At 34.6% G+C, this 19,165-nt stretch overlaps 1 protein-coding gene across 7 annotated transcripts in view; it reads left to right on the top strand.

Moving 5' to 3' along the window:
• PTPRK (protein tyrosine phosphatase receptor type K) overlaps positions 1-19,165 on the top strand; it is a 575,029-nt gene that overhangs the window by 321,186 nt on the left and 234,678 nt on the right. For all 7 annotated transcript variants that reach the window (XM_058307405.2, XM_058307403.2, XM_058307411.2 and 4 more), the window contains exon 7: positions 9,182-9,475. In XM_058307405.2, the coding sequence (XP_058163388.1) occupies positions 9,182-9,475 (294 nt within the window). The remainder of the gene's footprint in view (positions 1-9,181; positions 9,476-19,165) is intronic.

Raw genomic sequence — 19,165 nt, 5'->3', positions numbered from 1 at the left:
GAAGGATTATGAATCAGTTAATTTTTTTATTTTTTATTTTAGAGTTCTTTCTAGATAAAGTTTTGCTTTCAAAAAACATGCAAGGTAACAGCAAAGTAATTCTAAGTAAAAGTCCTTAGCCTCTTTATTTTCAATAATGTAAATTTTGTAAGTGACTTAAATTGTGCATTATTAGGTGTTTCAGAAGTAGTGTATTTAAACTTGGTTCTCCCAATAATGAACTGAGCCTGAGAGACCTGTGGGATACCAACAGTGGTAGGTTGAATTTATATATACACCAATTTAGACATGTTCTTGATCTTATCTCTGTGAATGTGAATCCATTGTGAATAAGGCTTGGAAGATTTTTTTGGAGGGGAGGTACCAGGGATTGAATTTAGGACCTTGCACATGGGAAGAAGACACTCAGCCATGGAGCTACATCTGTTCCCCAATGAGAGTTGGTTTTCTCATTTTATTTAGGTGTTTTTTTTTTTTTTTTAGGAGGAACCAGAGATGAACCTGGGACCTCACACTTGGGAAGCAGGTTCTCAACCACTTGAGCTTCATCTGTTTCCAATTGTTACTTTAGTTAACATATGATCCAAATGAATGAGGGTGGGTCTTAATCTGGATATGAGGAAAAACCACACAGAGGAATCAGAAGATGGATATCAAAGGAACCTGGAAGAGAAAGGAGAGGACATGTAATGTAAGATAGCTCAAGGAACTCCACACAGGATAGATTTAATGAGATCCATACCAAGACATATTACAGTAAAATTGTCAAGATCTGAAGACTAAGAGAGGATTTTGAAAGTAGCAAGACAGAAGTGACTTGTTACGTATCAGGGATTTCCAATAAGATTAACAGCATATTTCCCATCAGAAACCATGGAGGCCAGAAGGCTGTGGGATGTCATATTTAAAATCCTCAAATAAAATACTTGTCAACTGAAAAATAAGTCTATATCTGGCAAAACTATCCTTCAAGAATGGAGGAGAAAATAAGACATTTACAGAGATGAAAGAAAGCTGAAAGAGTTCATTCCAGAAGACCTGCCCTACAGAAATGATAAAGGGAGTACTTCAGGCTGAAATAAAGGACTCTGCAGAGTAATTTGAAGCCATAAGAGGAAGTAAAGAATATTGGTAAGGATAATTATATAAGGAAATATAAAATTCTGTATATTGCATTTATATTTATATGTTACTATGTCTTCTTCCTACATGACTTAAAAAGTAAAGGTGTAAAACAATCATTAAAATCTACATTAATGGTGATACAGTGTATCCCTATTACTCTGGAACATTACCATTGTAAAGGGGGAGGGACAGATTTAGAGGAGTGGAGCATTTATATACTACTGAAACCAAGGTAATATTCAAATGAGGTTGTTATTAGTTTAAAATGCTTACTGTAATTGCAGAGGTAACAACTAAGAAAAGTAGAAAAATATGGAGAAAAGGAAATAAGGGAAACAAAAAGAGATATTACAAAACATCAAATAATACAGAAAAAAAGAGGCGGTAATGGAGTAATTGAGGAACAAAAACATACAAGAAACACAAAAAGCAACTAAATGGCAGGAGTAAGTCTTACCTTATCAGTTCATACCTTAAATGTAAATGGATAAAACTCTTATATTAAAAGGCAGAGATTGGCAGATTGGATGAAAAATAAGATCTATCTATATGCTATCTACAAGAGACTCACTTTAGATACAAAGAAGCAAAGAGGTTGATAATGAAAGGTAGGAAAAAATATATTTTATGCACACACTAGCCAATAAGAGCCAAAATGAGTATATTACTGTCAGACAATATAGACTTTAAGTTAAAAAAAAATATATATATATATTACAAGAGACAAAGAAGTATATTATAAAAGGTTCAATTCAGGATGAAGATGTAACAATTATGAATATATACATATCTAACAACAGAGCCCCCAAATACTTGAAACAAAAATTGACAGGAATGAAGGATAAAATATATAGTTCTACAGTTATAGTTGGAGATCTCAATACACCACTTACAATAATTGATAGAACATCTAGCCAGGAGATCAGTAAGAAAATAGATGGCTGAAATGACACTGTAAGACAATTACACCAAATGTACATTTATGGAACACTGTCCAAAACCAGAAGAATACTCGTACTTCTCAAGTGCAAATGGATTATTCTTCAGGATAGACCTTATGTTAGGCTACAAACCAAATCTTAATAAAGTTAAAAATATTAAAAGCATAAAAAGGGTCTCCTTTAACCACAGTGGAATGATGCTAAAAAGAACAAAAGGAAAACTGGAAAATTTACAAATGTATGAAAATTAAAGAACACACTTTAAAACAACCAATGAAAAGAAATCAAAAAGGAAGTTAGAAAATACATAGAAGCAAATGAAAACAAAAACACAATGTACCAAAACATGGGATACAGTGAAGACAGTGCTAAGTGAAAAATTTATAGCTATAAGTGCCTATTTTTAAAAGGAAGAAAGATCACAAACCAATTACCTAACTTCATACCTAATTGAACTTAAGAAAGAAGAGCAGACCAAACCCAAAGTTAGCGGAAGGGAGGAAATATTAAAGATTTTAGTAGAGATAAATGTAATAGAAAATACAAAAACAACAGAGAGAATCAAAAAAGCAAAAGTTAATTTCATGAAAAGATAATAAATCAACAAGTCTTTGGCCAAACTTGGATAAAAAGATGATAGAGGACACAAATAAATAAAATCAGTAGTGAAAGTGGTGACATTACCACTGACCTTACAGAAATAAAAAAGATTATAAGAAAATACTATGGATAACTGTATGCCAACAAAGTAGATAACCTAAATAAAATGGACAAATTCCTAGGAACATAAGAATTACCCTGACTCAAGAAGAAATAGAAAATCTCAGCAAACCTATAACAGATAAAGTAATTGAAACAGTAATCAAAATCCTCCCAACAAAGAAAAGGCCAGAACTAATGACTTCATTGCTCAATTCTACAAACATTTAAAGAATTAACAGCAATCCTTTTCAAACTCTTCCAAAAACAGAAGAGGAGGTAATACTTTCTAACCTATTCTATGAGGCCAGTATCACCCTAATACCAAGGCCAGATAAAGACACTACAAGAAAAGAAATTACCAACCAATATCCTTTATGACTATAGTTGCAAAAAATCCTCAACAAAATACTAGCAAATGGAGTCCAGCATATATTAAAAGGATTATACATGATGACCGAGTGGGATTTATACCAGCAATGTATGGCTGGTTCAACATAAAATTAATATAATACACCACATGATCATCTCAATTGATGTAATAAAGGCATCTAATAAAATCCAACATCCTTTCATTAAAAAAAAATCACAAAACTAGGCTTACATAGGAATTTTCTCAACATGATATAGGGCATTTGTGAAAAACAATGGCTAACATCTTATTGAATGGTGAAAGATGAACACTTTCTCCCTAAGATCTGGAACAAGATAAGGATGCCTACTTGTGCCACTATTATTCAACATTGTACTGAAAGTTCTAACCAGAGCAATTAGGCAAGGAAAAAAAAAAACCAACAACACATCTAAATTGGAAAGTAAGAAGTAAAATATTCCCTATTCACAAAAGACATTTCCAATATATAGAAAATCCCAAAGAATCCACAAGAAAGCTATTAGAATTAATAAGTGAATTCAGTAAACTTGCTAGGTACAAGGTAAACACAGAAAAAATAATTTGGGTGGCTATACACAAGTAATGAATAATTTGAAAGAAAATTAAGAAAATGTGTCAATCTATAATGACATTTAAAGAATAAAATACCTGGGAAAAATGTAAACAAAGAGATAATAGACACTGAAAACTACAAAACTTGGTAGAGAAAAAATAAAGAAAACCTAAGTAAATAGAAGGAAATCCTGTGTTCAGGATTGGAAGATTTAATGTTCTTCACAAGTTCTGATAAATGCTACAATGTGGATGAACTTTGAAGATATCATGTTGAGTGAAATAAGCCAGACAAAAAGGACACATTTTATATGACTTCTCTTACTTGAAATAGTCAAAACAAGCAAACTCATAGAGACAGAAAGCAGAATAGTGATTACCAGGGACTAGGTAGGGGAGGGCAGAATGGAGAGTTACTGCTTAATATATATGTCTTTGGGATGATGAAAATTTTCTGGCAATAAATAGTGGTGAAAGTTATACAGCATTGTCAATATACCTAATGTCACAGAATTAAATCTTTAAAATGACTAAATTTACTTTTGTTATGTATAATTTACCATAAAGAAAACAAAAATAACCCTACAACTTATAGCTTTAAAAATGTTTGTAACATATAATTTTACTTTAGTGTATGACTTGGAAGGCTCTGAAAAGAATTCCACAGATCTGCGGATTAGCTAGCTCCTTTAAATAACGAAAAAAAAAGAAAACCAAAAAACCCAAAAAACAAAAAACTGGCTTTCAGAAGTGGAAGATTTTGCTAAAAATATTTCCCACTTTTAATAATCTAGAATATATTCCTAATTGAATTGCAACCAATTTGCTTTTCTAAAAAAAGTCATGGAGCTTAAAATACAATTCATAAAAAAACTCAGTTTAATTTTGCTCTGCTAGTAATCTGATCAATATTATTTGTCTATTCTCAACTTCTCAAAGAAAGCAATATTCTTTTATTCTTTCATAATTACTCTAATATGAACTACACGTTCTTCATGTTATATAAAAGTTTACTGAAACTTTTAATTCAAACTTTCTTATTAAATGATTTAAAAAAAAGATTGGATTGATTGATTGATTGATTGATTTCTCTCCCCTTATCTCCCCACCCCGGTTGTGTGTTCTCTGTGTCCATTTGCTGCGTCTTCTTTGTCCCCTTCTGTTGTTGTCAGCGGCACGGGAATCTGTGTTTCTTTTTGTTGCGTCAACTTGTTGTGTCAGCTCTCCGTGTGTGTGGTACCATTCCTGAGCAGGCTGCACTTTCTTTCGCACTGGGCGGCTCTCCTTATGAGGCACACTCCTTGCGCGTGGGGCTCCCCTACGCAGGGGACACCCCTGCGTGGCAGGGCACTCCTTGCATGCATCAGCACTGAGCATGGGCCAGGTCCACACGGGTCATGGAGGCCCGGGCAGTTTGAACCGCGGACCTCCTGTCTGGTAGACGGACGCCCTAACCACTGGGCCAAGTCCGCCGCCCAAATGATTTTATTTTAAATATTCCTGTTCTGTCAGTGAACTATTTACTTAAATGATATATTTCAATTATTTTCTTAAAATCCTGTTAGAAAAAAAGTGTTTCATTTTAAATTTCATTTAAATATTTCTTAAATATACATTAGTTTCAAACCCTAATCCCCATACCGTATTAGCTCTTTCCAGTTTTCACGCCCCACTTTAGCATTCATCAATATGCATATAATTTTTAACTATTTCATTAAAAAACATTCATATGCAAGTGGGTTAATGCTCTCATAAGGTTAACTATTTCATTTAAATACAAAATAATTATACTTGTTAATGAATTTAAAGTTTAACATAATGTGAAAACATTTAAAAATTAAAAATTATTCTTGGAACAGGGCATTTTGAGGCTTTGGAATTGTTCTGCATGATATTACAATGACAGATAAAGGCCATTATACATTTTGTTAAAACCTATAATATTGTATGGTGCAAAGTGTAAACCATAATGTAAACTATAGACCTTAATTAGCAGTATTGCTTCAGTATGTGTTTATCAATTGTAACATGTACCACACTAATGAAAGATGTTGTTAATAGGAGAAAGTGTGTGTGTGTAGGTGGGTGGGTGGGCATATGGAAATCCTCTATAGTTTTGACGTAACTTTTCTGTAATCTGAAACTTCTTTAAAAGTAAATTTGACTATATGGACAATAAACAAGGCAAGGGATAGATTATCTCCTAAAGCCTCTGGAAGGACTGCGGCCCTGTCAACACCTTGATTTCAGTTTAGTGATACTGATTTCAGATTTCTGGACTCAAATATTCTATTAAGTCACCACATCTGTGGTAATTTCTTACGGTAGCCTGAGGAAACAATGCAGTGTCATTGCCTGCTTCCATAGTTAGAGGGTTAATCTTGAGATACTTTTGTCGAAGCTTCTTGAACAGTTGTGCATGTAATTTGAAATAAATAAAACTATTTAGAAGAAGATAAGATTGAGAAGAATTTAGTTTATATGGAAAAAATAACTGCAGAAATACCATTTGCCTTGACATTGACTTTGTTGACTCTGACTTTTCTGGATTTCTGGCTTCTATTTCTGATTTTGCATTTTATTAATTAAATGAATATGATAAATTGCACATATGTTTGCAAAGTAGCATTATAATTGGAATAATTGGATGGGAATATACTTTAATAATAACTTATCTTGATTTCAAGACACTTAAAAATTATTTGTAGTATCAAAACAAATAATGCAATTTGAATGTATAATTGGGATTTTGTAATAGGTTCAGTTCTAGAATAATGAATGTAAGTCATTAATTGAAAGTTAATTGGTAACATCGGCAAAGTTTATCTTGTATTTTGGGGATTGCATGCTTCACTTGATACTTAGTGTACTGTTGGGATTTATTTACACCATACCTCTGGGTCTGATAGCGTATTAAGTTATGGAGAATATTAATATGGCTGCAGAACAATTACTTGTTCATTTGCTAACTGATTAAAATTCATGCATAATTTATTTAAATGAATAGAGATTTTATAAATAAGCATCTTTGTTCTCAAGGGCCAAAAACAAAATACATATGCTAATATAAGGCTACTTTTTACCTCTCACATAAAAATATTTAATATGCAGTGATATATTCGTTTCATTATTGGTAGGTTTCACTTCTTTATAATCATGCTGTTAATCAGTGTGTATGTTTCTAAGTCACCCTTAGAGATTGCTGCAGTTTTAAATTTGAGCTACAGTTTTGATTACCAACCTATCCATTTAGTTCACCTGATCATATCAAGTTATTGGTAAAACTGACCAGAGAAAATTGCTTCCCTTCTGTGGTCTAACAGCCTGATTATGTGAAATTCATTTCTTTATATGCACAAAATACTAGTGTTGAGTAATGATTTCCAGTTTTTAATATTTACATTCTCCTTGCAAAAACAAAACAAAGCAAAATCGCGTCACTTATAGGTTTGTTGATGCATTTAGAAATGCAGAGCCTTTAAAAATTCTTAAATAATACTAATGAAGAAATTTTTGTGCCAGTAAGTTAAATAACATTCAAGTTGAAGTTCACCCAGCTAATAGTTGCATGTCCATTTTTGGAAAATAGGTCTTCTGACTCCAACTTTCATTTTCTTGTGCATGTCGCTTCCTTAGAGAGAGAAATGGTTTATATTGTATTTTATTCTTTCTATTGGGTCTCCAATGTTATCTTTCAGTGGTAACTTTTCTCCTCCCCTTACCTGTCCTCCCCTCTTCTCTCCTTCTCTACCTCCCTTCCCTTCCGTTTCTCTCTTCTCCCTCCCGTCCATCTTCTCCTTTAGTTTTCTCGTTATTTTATACAGCAGTGTTGTGCAGGATTTTGAACAATGACATTGAAGAATCAATATACACATATGAGGTCATTTTCAGAATACCTAGACTTTACAGATTAACCACGGTTCGTTATTTATTATTCATTTGATGAATCATAGCTCTTCGTTAATCCTGCTTAGTTTCAGTGCTTTTCAGGTTACTTTTGAACTGTAAAGTGAGTGAGGCATTGGTGCTCTGGGATAGAAGCCCGGGGAGCTGAGAATTTAGCATCACTCCCTACTTAGCACCTGAACCAACTGCCGTGAAAGGAAACATAGTTTATATGAGGCAACCTGGTTTATTCTCAAAATACAGACAACTTCTGAAAATATGGGCAGCATTTAGATATCCAAGAAGTCATTTGCTTTTTTCCAATTATGTTCATTTCTCCATTCAGTTTGATTTTAGTTTAGTATTTAGAAAAATATATCAGCTTTCACTTTCACCCTACAAAAATTTTGTAAATTCAATTATAAAAGTTCTTATACAACAACGTATTCCTTCTATCATCATCCAATCCACCCCCACCCAGGGTGCAGGAGGACACTGTTTAGCTGCATTTGATAATTTCCCTTTATGTGATTTACCTTAACAATTAAAAATAATTTTAAATCACTTTTATTAAAAAGTTGTCATTTTCTTAAAGTAATGTTCATTTCTTTCTTTTCTGTAAAGGTCATCTGATTTCCCTAGTAGTGTTCTTCCAGAAATTTAAAGAAAATCATACCAGATCACAATTTATTAATTAGATTTTCTTCATGACATAGCATTCATTGTAGGACAGATCCTTTGGAAAGAACTAGAGCTATGAAGCTCCTTATAAAGTCCAGGCACTAATGTTGCTATATCATTGCTAAAGAAAATAAAAAGTACTCTAATTCATCACACCTGTAAGTTCAAATGTAGAAATAATGTTTTCTGAAGTTCCTACCAAACGGTCTTCTGCTATCAAAAATTAAATTTCAGTGCACCATTCATGTATTGCCTTATCATATGCTACTCCCAAAGGCTAGGGATATGGAGTGATTTGTAATTGTGCCTGGGTGTAAATTTCAGTTTCTCATACTATGAGATGAACATATGGAAACATCTCAGCACCTCTCTCCAGCATCTGAATTCAGTGCTGCTTTGCCTTTTCCTTATCTCATCTGCAAGAACTCTAAAGAAGTTAAAAAACAAAACGAAACACCAAAACAAAAACACCCCTTGACCTTATTTCATGAATGAAATCATGAGTAATAGCAACAGTGTTCATTAAGTTGGAGATTTGTGCAAGTCTCAGGACCTCAAGAATGTTGAAAGTTATCTGTACTCTGTTATTATCTAATCAGAGTTATCCAGGTCAAAATATTTTCATTTATTTATTTATTTTTTATATACTGTGCTTTAATAAGTTTATCTCCTAGAAAGGCATGTTTTTAATAAAGGGAAACCTATGTTATAAATGGTCATATGTCATCAGCAAAAGTATTTTCTCTTGAAGAGTACAGGTCCCAGACCAGTCTTGTCCTGGTTTCCTCTTAAGTATTTACCATATACTTCTAAATAAATCATTCATTAAGTCTTTAGGCTTTGAGAGACCGATACATCTGGTGTTGATAATTTACTAATTAGATTACACATTCCTTTCTCCTAGAACCACCAAGACCCATTGCTCCTCCACAGCTACTGGGTGTCGGACCTACGTATTTGCTGATTCAACTGAATGCTAACTCCATCATTGGTGATGGTCCCATTATCCTGAAAGAAGTGGAGTACCGAATGACATCAGGATCCTGGACGGAAACCCATGCGGTCAATGCTCCCACTTATAAATTATGGCATTTGGATCCAGATACTGAATATGAGATCCGTGTCCTACTTACAAGACCTGGCGAAGGTGGAACAGGGCTTCCAGGACCCCCACTAATCACCAGAACCAAATGTGCAGGTAAGACTGAATTGCAAGCCTGATGAAGGAATCTAGCATAAATCATACAATATACATAAACTGTTGAAGATTCTAATTATTTAGCACATGATGTAAGCACACTGTGCCAAAAGTTCTAAAAAATTAGGTAAATCATCACCTTGATTATTACCATAACTTAAATGATTTCAGAGCAGTGAGAATACATATTAATGCTAGTATTATGAATCCATGGTCTTTTCTTGCATGGTAATTTTGTTTAGCCCGCTATGTATTCAGCCCCCAAATCTCTGATGGGATGCAGGTAAAAGTAGTATTGAGAGAGAAGACTTTTACAGTTTAGAGAAATGCTGAATACCTTTCTGCCACTTTAGAAATCATCTCCCTTGATAATTTTGTTATAGTCATTGCAGAGGCCATATCTTATAATATGTATTAGAAAAATTACTCTGTAGTAGTGCCTTGGTGGGATAACTCTTCTATTTAGAAAATCCTGCTGTTGAGTATTCCCCACTGATTCAACAGCTTGACACTCATGTGTAGAATACATAAAGATTTTCCTTGTATTTTTAAACCTTGTTATTATCCTCCCAATGTCTAAAATAGAATGGTGAACATAGTAGCATACAGTGAAAAGACAAAGAATAAAAATGAAATAAAATATGATATGTAAGTGTACATTCTGGTTCCTTATTGTGCCATGCTGAAATAGTAGGAGAAAAATGTTAGCTATTTATTTTAAAATACACTAAAAAAGTTCAACTTATTTAGAATATTTTAGGGCAGTTGATTTTATTATTGAAAATAATCAGTTTCATTTCAGTTTACTTTATCCATCGGCATTATAGTGAAACATCTGCAGAGTTAGACTATGAACTTGTGCATCTTGAACATTTAATGATTATGCTCTTAAAATTGAAAACTAAAACTGTAGGGATCTAGGAAAAGGGAAGTGTCTTTTCTTCCTTGAACATCAATGTATAACTTTTTTTTACCCTCTTCTGCAACTATCAAGAATACTGATCCAAAGTGAAAGCAAGACTCTTTCAATTAGCTGATATAATACAATTATTAAAGATTTTATTTTGTCCAGCTCAATTCTTTTGTGTTAGTAGTACCTCTTGGATGATGTTCAATACTGGGAGGTTGAATTGCTTCACCATTAGTTTAAGATTTAGGAAATTGAGAGTCCGCTAATTTGCTGATTGGTGTTGTACACTCATCCAGTGGTTGGAAAGTAGCCCGAAGATATTGGGTGATTCTCTGTGGCTCACCCTGAATTATGTAGTTTGTTTTTCAGCTTTCCATATAGCTAAGTTCTCCAGTTCTAGGTCATATAAAAACTTGCTGTTATGCTAGCAAAAAAGCTTTTTGAGGGAGAAGCAAATTTAGCCCACAACCTAGGCTCATTGGAGAAATAATGTAAAGAGAAAATAGTGCAGAAATTGAGAAGAAGCACGATATCTCTTCCAAAATTAATAATCCATGCTAATGTTAAAATAAGATTAACAATGGTGTCCAATTTACAGGAGATATTGCCTACACATATTTTCTAATAAAAGTATTCTTCTCTACATTTAATCTTTATAAGGTCTATACAAATAATATAATAACCAAAGCAAATTTGCTATTCCAATAGCCTTCTCTTGGCTTCCTGTGCCCAAACTTTTCTTTTAAATAGTTCATCAGTTTTATTAATTTTTATTTTCATCAAATTACACCTTGAAAAAATTAGCCTTCCACACAATATATTGTTAATATCATGGGATTTTTGTTTAAGCTAGAAATTATTTGAAATTGTTTATCTGGGTGAGAGCCAGTGAAGATTGCAAGTAAATGATGATGTGCTTTCAAGCTACATGTGTTTTATTAAGCGAAAGGAACAACACATTAATAAATATCAATTTGTCCCTATTGAATGCTTATGTTCAGAATATACTTTGAACGGCAAAGTATAAAATATGACTATAGCATGTTTTGCGGTATTTTATTTGAGAATAACCTTATTTGTGTAGGATAGAGTAAAAATAACATTCATAGCTGTACTTAAATTTGTTAATGCCTAGACATTTTAGAGTTTTAATGTATTGATCTTTTATATGGTTCTTTGAGAAACATATAGTTTATGGAATCTTTGTGGCATAAAATCGTATCGGGCTCCATCATAGGTTTACTTCCAACTGTAAAAAGTTTATTTTTTTTAAAGCTAGCTATACTTGTGGTATGTCTTAGTCACACATGTTTATTATAGTTGGCTAATGTGTACACTGTGGTCTGACAATGAGATTAGCTGATATTTAATTCAGATTTTACAAGCAGAGAAGTTCTCCATAATCTGGGGAGTGATCCTTTTGAGACTCCAACCATAATGTTTGGAAGAAGCTTCATCTAATTCTATTGAATTGTACAGGCTCTAGATCCTGGTTCTACAGGATGCACTGAGCACTGCTTCTATGAACTCTTCCACTTTCATCAAGATCAGGGGAACTCCACATTCTAATTAAGGTGTTTGCCATTAATATCATCTGATTGAATAATTTAAATGTTTTGATTTAATTATTTTAATACATGCTCCATGTTAGATCAGCAGAAATTTTCAAAATCAGTATAAAGACTTATCAACTGAGTGCATTTGTGTACATGTGCATGTGTGGTATAATGTCACATGACTTTCTTGTAAATAAGTAGTGAATAGTGATTAATTTCTGCCTCTCCCTCAGGCATTCTTATTTCTATTTTGGTGTATCACAGAGAAAGTTTTTGTGTCTACTAAGTGTCAATCAATAGTAAATTATTTACTAGTTACTATTTCAAAAACTCTATTTTAATGTATTTAAGCCATTGACATTTTATTTCTGGCAACAGTAAGTGTTATTTATTTAGCAGAACAGTGTCCGTAAATATTTTCCAGGAAAGCAATTGGATGTTTTACTACTGTGTATTAATTAATGAGTTTTATATTTTCAAATCCAAATATACATTTTCTTTTTTTTTTTTTTTTTTTTTTTTTTTTTGGTAGTTAGCAAAGCTTTATTTCTTGACTTGGGTGATGGTTACAAGCATGATCCCTGATAATAACTCATTAAACTATCCATTTCTTTTTTTTTTTTTTTTTTTTTAATTTTTTTATTCTTCATTGACTCTGCAACAACATTACACCAAAAATACATATGTAAAAATATATATTAAAAATATATATTTTTGATGCAATACCACTACAAAGTCAACAAAAAATAATAATAATAAAAAAATATATATATATATATATATGTGAGGTCCCATTCAACCCCACCCCCCCACCCCCCCTCTCCCCCCCCCAACAACACTCGTTCCCATCATCATGACACATCCATTGGATTTGGTAAGTACATCTTTGGGCACCTCTGCACCCCATATACATTGGTTCACATCATGGCCCACACTCTCCTCTATTCCATCATGTAGGCCCTGTGAGGATTTACAACGTCCGGTGATTACCTCTGAAGCACCATCCAGGGCAGCTCCATGTCCCGAAGACGCCTCCACCTCTCATCTCTTCCTGCCCTTCCCCACACCCTTTGTCCATTATGTCCACTTTTCCCAATCCAATGCCACCTCTTCTATGTGGACACTGGATTGGTTGTGTCCATTGCACCTTTATGTCAAGAGGAGGCTCAGATTCCACCTGGATGCTGGATGCAATCCTCCCATTTTCAGTTGTAATCACTCTAGGCTCCATGGTGTGGTGGTTGTCCTTCTTCACCTCCATCTTAGCTGAGTGTGGTAAGTCCAATAAATCAGATTGTAGGTGCTGGAGTCTGTTGAGGCTCAGGATCTGGCTATCACATTGTCAGTCCAGAGATTCAAATCCCCTAAATATATCTTAAACCCCAACATTAACTGCACCTCCAGCACATTAGCATGAAAGTCTTATGAAGGGAGATCCCATCTGAGTCCAGATTCATCACACATAAACACCATTTCCAAAGAGGGGCCATCTGCCCTGGTAGTTAACCCCATCGGCCATGACCATAACTCCCATGGGTCTCTTTAGCCCTCAAAGGAACCAATATCTGGGGGTTGTATCTGCTTTATCTGTCTCTCTGACTCTGCTCAGTTGTGCATGAGGGCAAACCTTCTGCCAGCCTCCAGACTCTTTTTTAGAAACTCGTAGCCATATAAACTCATTTCTCCTTTCCATTTCCCCCTTACTTTAGGTCAAACAGCATTTTAAAGTCATGGTATTTTATGTAGACATGGATATTCTGCTGATCCGCATTGAACCTTCCATATAAGGTCATTTTCCAGTTGCATCATCAGTTGGTAGTTGATAGTGGTCCCTCGTTGCCAGGGAGGCTCATCCCCGGGTGTCATGTCCCACGCTGGGGGGAAGGCATTGCATTTACATGCTGAGTTTGGCTTCGAGACTGGCCACACCAAATATACATTTTCATAGTCAATTATTCATTAATACTACTGTAGAATCAGCATATGAAGTTTGTCATGCTTATATGATTTTCACACCAGTCCCCTATGAGCTAGATATGTTATTTTCCCTATTTTATACCTGATGAATCTAAAGCTCAAGGAGAGAAAAAAACCCGACTTGTCCACCATCAGACAGGTGGGCAGCTAAAATTTAACTCCATTTTCTTGTACTTGAAAAGCCTCAATTCTTTCCCCCTTACTCCTACCATAAGTAATCTTTTTTCTCATAATACTATAGTATGAATAAATGAAAGTACAGAAGTAAAAACTGGGAGGTATGCACATTAAAAAAAAAAAAGTATCAGCATGCCTCACTTGTTCCCTGAGAAAACATAGCTTAATGTTTGCAACTTCACTTTCATTGAAAGCACAATTGAATGGTGTGCTTAACACTCAACTGTGTGCTGTGCTTTAAATATTTTAAACAGTTAAAGCAGTGTAAAAATGCTTTATTTCATCCTTTTCTCAAGATGTCCTGCCTGGTTGCCAAAGCTATTTTTTATTTTCCTTCTAAAGTACATTAAAATCATTTGGTAAGTGCAGTTACCTGCTTCAGGGTCTCTTTAAGTTAGGAGAGGTGGTAATTACAGCCTCTGGTGGCTGTAGCTACCTATGCCTGCTGTATACTTCTCCCTGCACCTGAGGGTATGGTTATTTCACTATTACCTTACAGCCTGACCCATGTTATTGTTCACATAATGCCTCTTGAGTCATTGAAAAATTTTTGGAAATGGTATAAATGCGAAGTTATCTTAAATGGAAAGTGATTCAGGAACGCCATTGAACAATCAGAGAAAGAAGGAGAAAGTATGGTCTTTTTTTTTTTTTTTCCTCTTTGTGTTTTCCTGTGGGTATACCATCTGGCATAGAAGCTAAGAAAATACAGTTTCTATTTCTCTTATTAAATGGAAATAAAATATGCCATCGTCAGAAAATTGTCTGCATTGCATGCTTTGGCAATTGGATGATAAAATTGCTCTTTTAAATTGCCTTCTGCTTCTGGGTAACCATTGTAGAACTGCTTATGATTAACTGACATTTTAGCAGCATCTCCCTCATAGGGAAGGTCAATAGTTCAGAATGTCCAGAGTGTAATTTATTTACACAGTTGGGAAAACCACTCTCTACTTGTGTATTGAAGTTCAGTGCTTTTGGCAATTTTCAGTGAAACATGTAGATCCATGAAGCAGTGAAAAGGAGTGTGTCTCATTTTCAATGTGAACTTTTGTGAAAAATACGTTTTTCCTGTCATAACCCAAAATGACATCCACAGCAAGACAAAACTACACTCAGGCATATACCAGAAAACACAGGATTAGGAATTAAATTTTGTCCCTTAAAATACAGCTTCATTTTTATTTGTGTTTATATTTATATTTCCATAGTACTTCACCGAATGCTGAGTCTGTTATCAGTATCATTAAGTACTCTATTTATTGACTGCATTTATTTTGTTTTTATTGACTTTAGCATAGCTCAATAAAGCTGACAGGCAGAAATGATTTGAATAACAGCATAAGTCCCCCCTAAATGTCCTGGATTTTCCTTCAGGTCTTTTATTCACATCAGGATGTAGAAATGATATATTGATAATGTCTTAAATGTTGATGGCACAGGAGTATCTGAACAAGAATAAGACCTGAGTAGCATTGAAGGCATGGGTACAGATACCAAACTGTAAGGAATGTGTTAAGTAGGAAGATGGGCTCAAGAAACCCAGGTTTGGGGCTTCCTTCAGACCTTCCTTACTTTGATGGTCCCATGACAGTCACACTGGTGCATAGAATTGCCCTTGATATTCTTGATTATCTCCTTTTTTACCCTGACAATTTACTTCTGCTTTCTATTATCCCTCCTTATATATATATATATATATATGCTTTGGTATAAAAAATAAAACTCCTAAACTGGACTTTGGCACAAAATTGAGGTCACATTTTCTTTGGGGTGTTGGAGGGAGTATGACAGCTTCATGACTGTATTTATCTAAACCCATTCTAGTTATAAGGAGCATTTTTTTAGAGACTGTGGGTTACTCCCTACAATCTGGAAAAATAACTTTATACAGATATATCTTTTATTTTAATCATTTAACTTGATTCTTACCCAAATCTAAATCTGGGAATCACCAGTTTGCGTTGGCACCTTCTAGTCTTCACGATAAATTATGATCTTATAGATAGTAATTGCTGTAGGAATGGCTCTACCATCCTTTTTCCTTTCCATCAACCTGTATATAAACTGCAGAGACCAAAAGCATATTCAAAGGAAAGAGATAATGGGTGAATTCTAATCTCAAGCAATTTAAGTTATATGATACTTTATGAACCCAATAGAAAATTGAACTTCAAAAGGCAGAAATTCATGTCTTTCATGTCTCTCTAAGTAAAATCTGTGCAAATTCAGCTGCTGCTACATATGATATGGCTTAGAAATCACTGAGTGATGTGTGTTTTAATTGCTTCAGCCAAATCAACAGAGTGAAGTTGAAGTTTAAATAACTCATGTTTCACACTTTGGCTATGTCACTATTTGCCATGTAGTGTCATTTCAGAATAAAAGAATAACAAGCAAAGCAAAATAAAAAGTTTATTTTTAGCTGTTACTTACAATGCTTCCTTTTTAAGCAGGTATGGTCGATATTGTCAGTCTTCTTAAATCTCCTCCCCCCACAAAATACTAAACATCATGCTGTATGGACTAATGTGAATCTACAACATTTTGTTGCCAAAACAAACTTTTAAAGATATCTTTAATAGGCTTCCTTTTTAATAGTAATTAGAGAAGGAAAGTGAAATAACACGTGCCAATTATTTCTTTACATCAAGAACACTTGAAATATTTCTGCAAGATTCAGGGTGGTGTTTATTGGAAATCATAAATTCTGCTTCATTAAGCTAATAAATTGCTTTGCCAAAAGGTTTTCTTCTTTAAAATAAATAGATGTTTCAAGTGAATAAAAGAATAATTATCCAGTTTTGGAATATGAATGCCAGTGATCTTTGAAAACTTTGTTTATGTGCTTTATTAATTTTCAACTCTGTTTTTTGCCATCCAGTAAATTATAATAATATAGAAAGTTTAAAAACATTCTAAATACTCAATTTCTCTAAAACTAAAAATGCTATATTAAGTTCTTACTCATTTTATCACCTTTATCCAGTGGCATTTTAAAGCACAATGCTAATGGACAAAGCTTAACCAAACTCTGAAATAGGATGGTGTATTGATGAGTTCCTGATAGTTGCCTGAGTCATATTGGAGCTACTCTATAGTAGTGTAAGTACAGCTAAATGAAGTAACAACTGCTCTTCTTCCACCAGGGGTATGGATCCTTAATGTGTCATCATGAAACACAGTAGTGCTCTAGATCACGAAGCGTTGCTCTTCGTAAAGAAAAGCATTTTTTATGTTGGATTCTTAGCACAAGATGGTAATGGGTTGAGCCAGTGGTCCTGTTTTTCCTAATGATTTAGTCAATGAAATGTTAACTCCTATGGGCTAGACACTGCCGTTGAGCTGGGGATAAAGTGGTGAAGAGAAGACAACATTCCTCAATTATCTTGCATTTACAATTAAAAATAGTTTATATATAGATCCCTTTCTCAGAAGCGATGAAAGGTAGAAACTGATTTATTCTATTGAATTTCACTTAAATGGTTTTGTTTTCTTCCTGTATGTCCACCTCACATAAAATACTTGCCACATAAGGAGACTAGAAAATTCTGCTCTCTTTTGAAAGCAACAAGGAGAAACTCTTTTTTCTAAATCTCCCTTCCAGCTTGTTCACACAATCCTTTAACTGCAGCCTCCCCTTTACTCTCCACTGAGTAAATAACTCGTTTTTTGGTTGTTTTTTTTAAAGATTATTTATTTATTTCTCTCCACTCCCCCCCCCCCTTCACCCCGGTTGTCTGTTCTCTGTGTCTATTTGCTGTGTCTTCTTCTTTGTCCACTTCTGTTGTTGTCAGCGGCACAGAAATCGGTGTTTCTTTTTGTTGCATCATCTTGTTGTGTCAGCTCTCCATGTGTGCGGCACCATTCTTGGACAGGCTGCACTTTCTTTCGCGCTGGGCGGCTCTCCTTACAGGGTGCACTCCTTTTGTGTGGGGCTCGCCTACGCAGGGGACACCCCTGCGTAGCAGGGTACTCCTTGCGCTCATCAGGACTGCGCATGGGCCAGCTCCACATGGGTCAAGGAGGCCTGGGGTTTGAACCGCAGACCTCCCATGTGGTAGGTGGACGCCCTAACCACTAAGCCAAGTCCACTTCCCGCAACTCATTTTTTAAAAGCAAAATTCAAGTAATGAACCAGTTACTTTCAGAAAATATCATTTTATTGAATTAAATAAATATTTGTATTTTTTTTCCTTAATTGAACCAATTTAAGTTTTCTTTTTAAATTTGCAATCAACTTTAGGTACTTGGACATTATTTAAAAAGTTGTAATATTGCATGATGGTCAAGCCGTAGTATTGTTCCAGCCACCCCTTCCATTCTTTTCCACCTCACTTCTCCAGCAAGTTCTGCATCATAAGTGTGTGTGAGCATGTGAGTGCCTGTGAGTGTGTGTGTTTGCATATTGTGTTTGTGCCCCAACTAAAAAACCAAGCTCCACTCAGCTTACGCAGAAAAAATTAACAGATATACTAAGTCTCCCTAAGCTTCATTTCTTTGGAGTTCCCTTTTTAGAAGTCTCAGACTCTATAAAAGCTGCATGGGATTCATACACCCAAATGGTGTTCATAAATAATATATGAGAACATATTACAGCAATTTTTGCAAATAGAATTTTAAGGAAACTTTCCTAATGCTACAATTTTCTTATAACTATTATCATTTTTTTTCGATGCAATACTGTATTGGTCAGCCAAAGGGGTCTGGTACAAAGTACTAGAAATCAGCTGACTTTTATAAAGGCTATTTATTTGGGGTAAAAACTTACAGTTACAAGGCCCAAAAGAGTCTAACTCAAGTCTCTGTAAGGGCTCAGCTCTCCTTCTTCCTCTTAAGGCTCAGTGGTTCAAGCTTCTTCTGATCTCAGCTGTAGACTGACTTAGGGCTGGTCTTTTTCTAGGCTCAGTTGTTTTGGTCTCTTTACAAGGTCAGCTGTAGATTATCAGGTGAATGGCTCAGCTCTCTCTGGGGCCCTAGGATCAAAGTTTTCTCCTCTATCGTGTCTATGGAGCTCTCCCTTCTTCCTCTGTGTTACCTTCTTTTGTGTGTCTTCTTGAGTGAGTGTCT

The sequence above is a fragment of the Dasypus novemcinctus genome, chromosome 11 (genome assembly GCF_030445035.2).
Source record: "Dasypus novemcinctus isolate mDasNov1 chromosome 11, mDasNov1.1.hap2, whole genome shotgun sequence".
NCBI classification, from domain to species: domain Eukaryota; kingdom Metazoa; phylum Chordata; class Mammalia; order Cingulata; family Dasypodidae; genus Dasypus; species Dasypus novemcinctus.
This window is presented reverse-complemented; position numbering and strand designations above follow the sequence as displayed.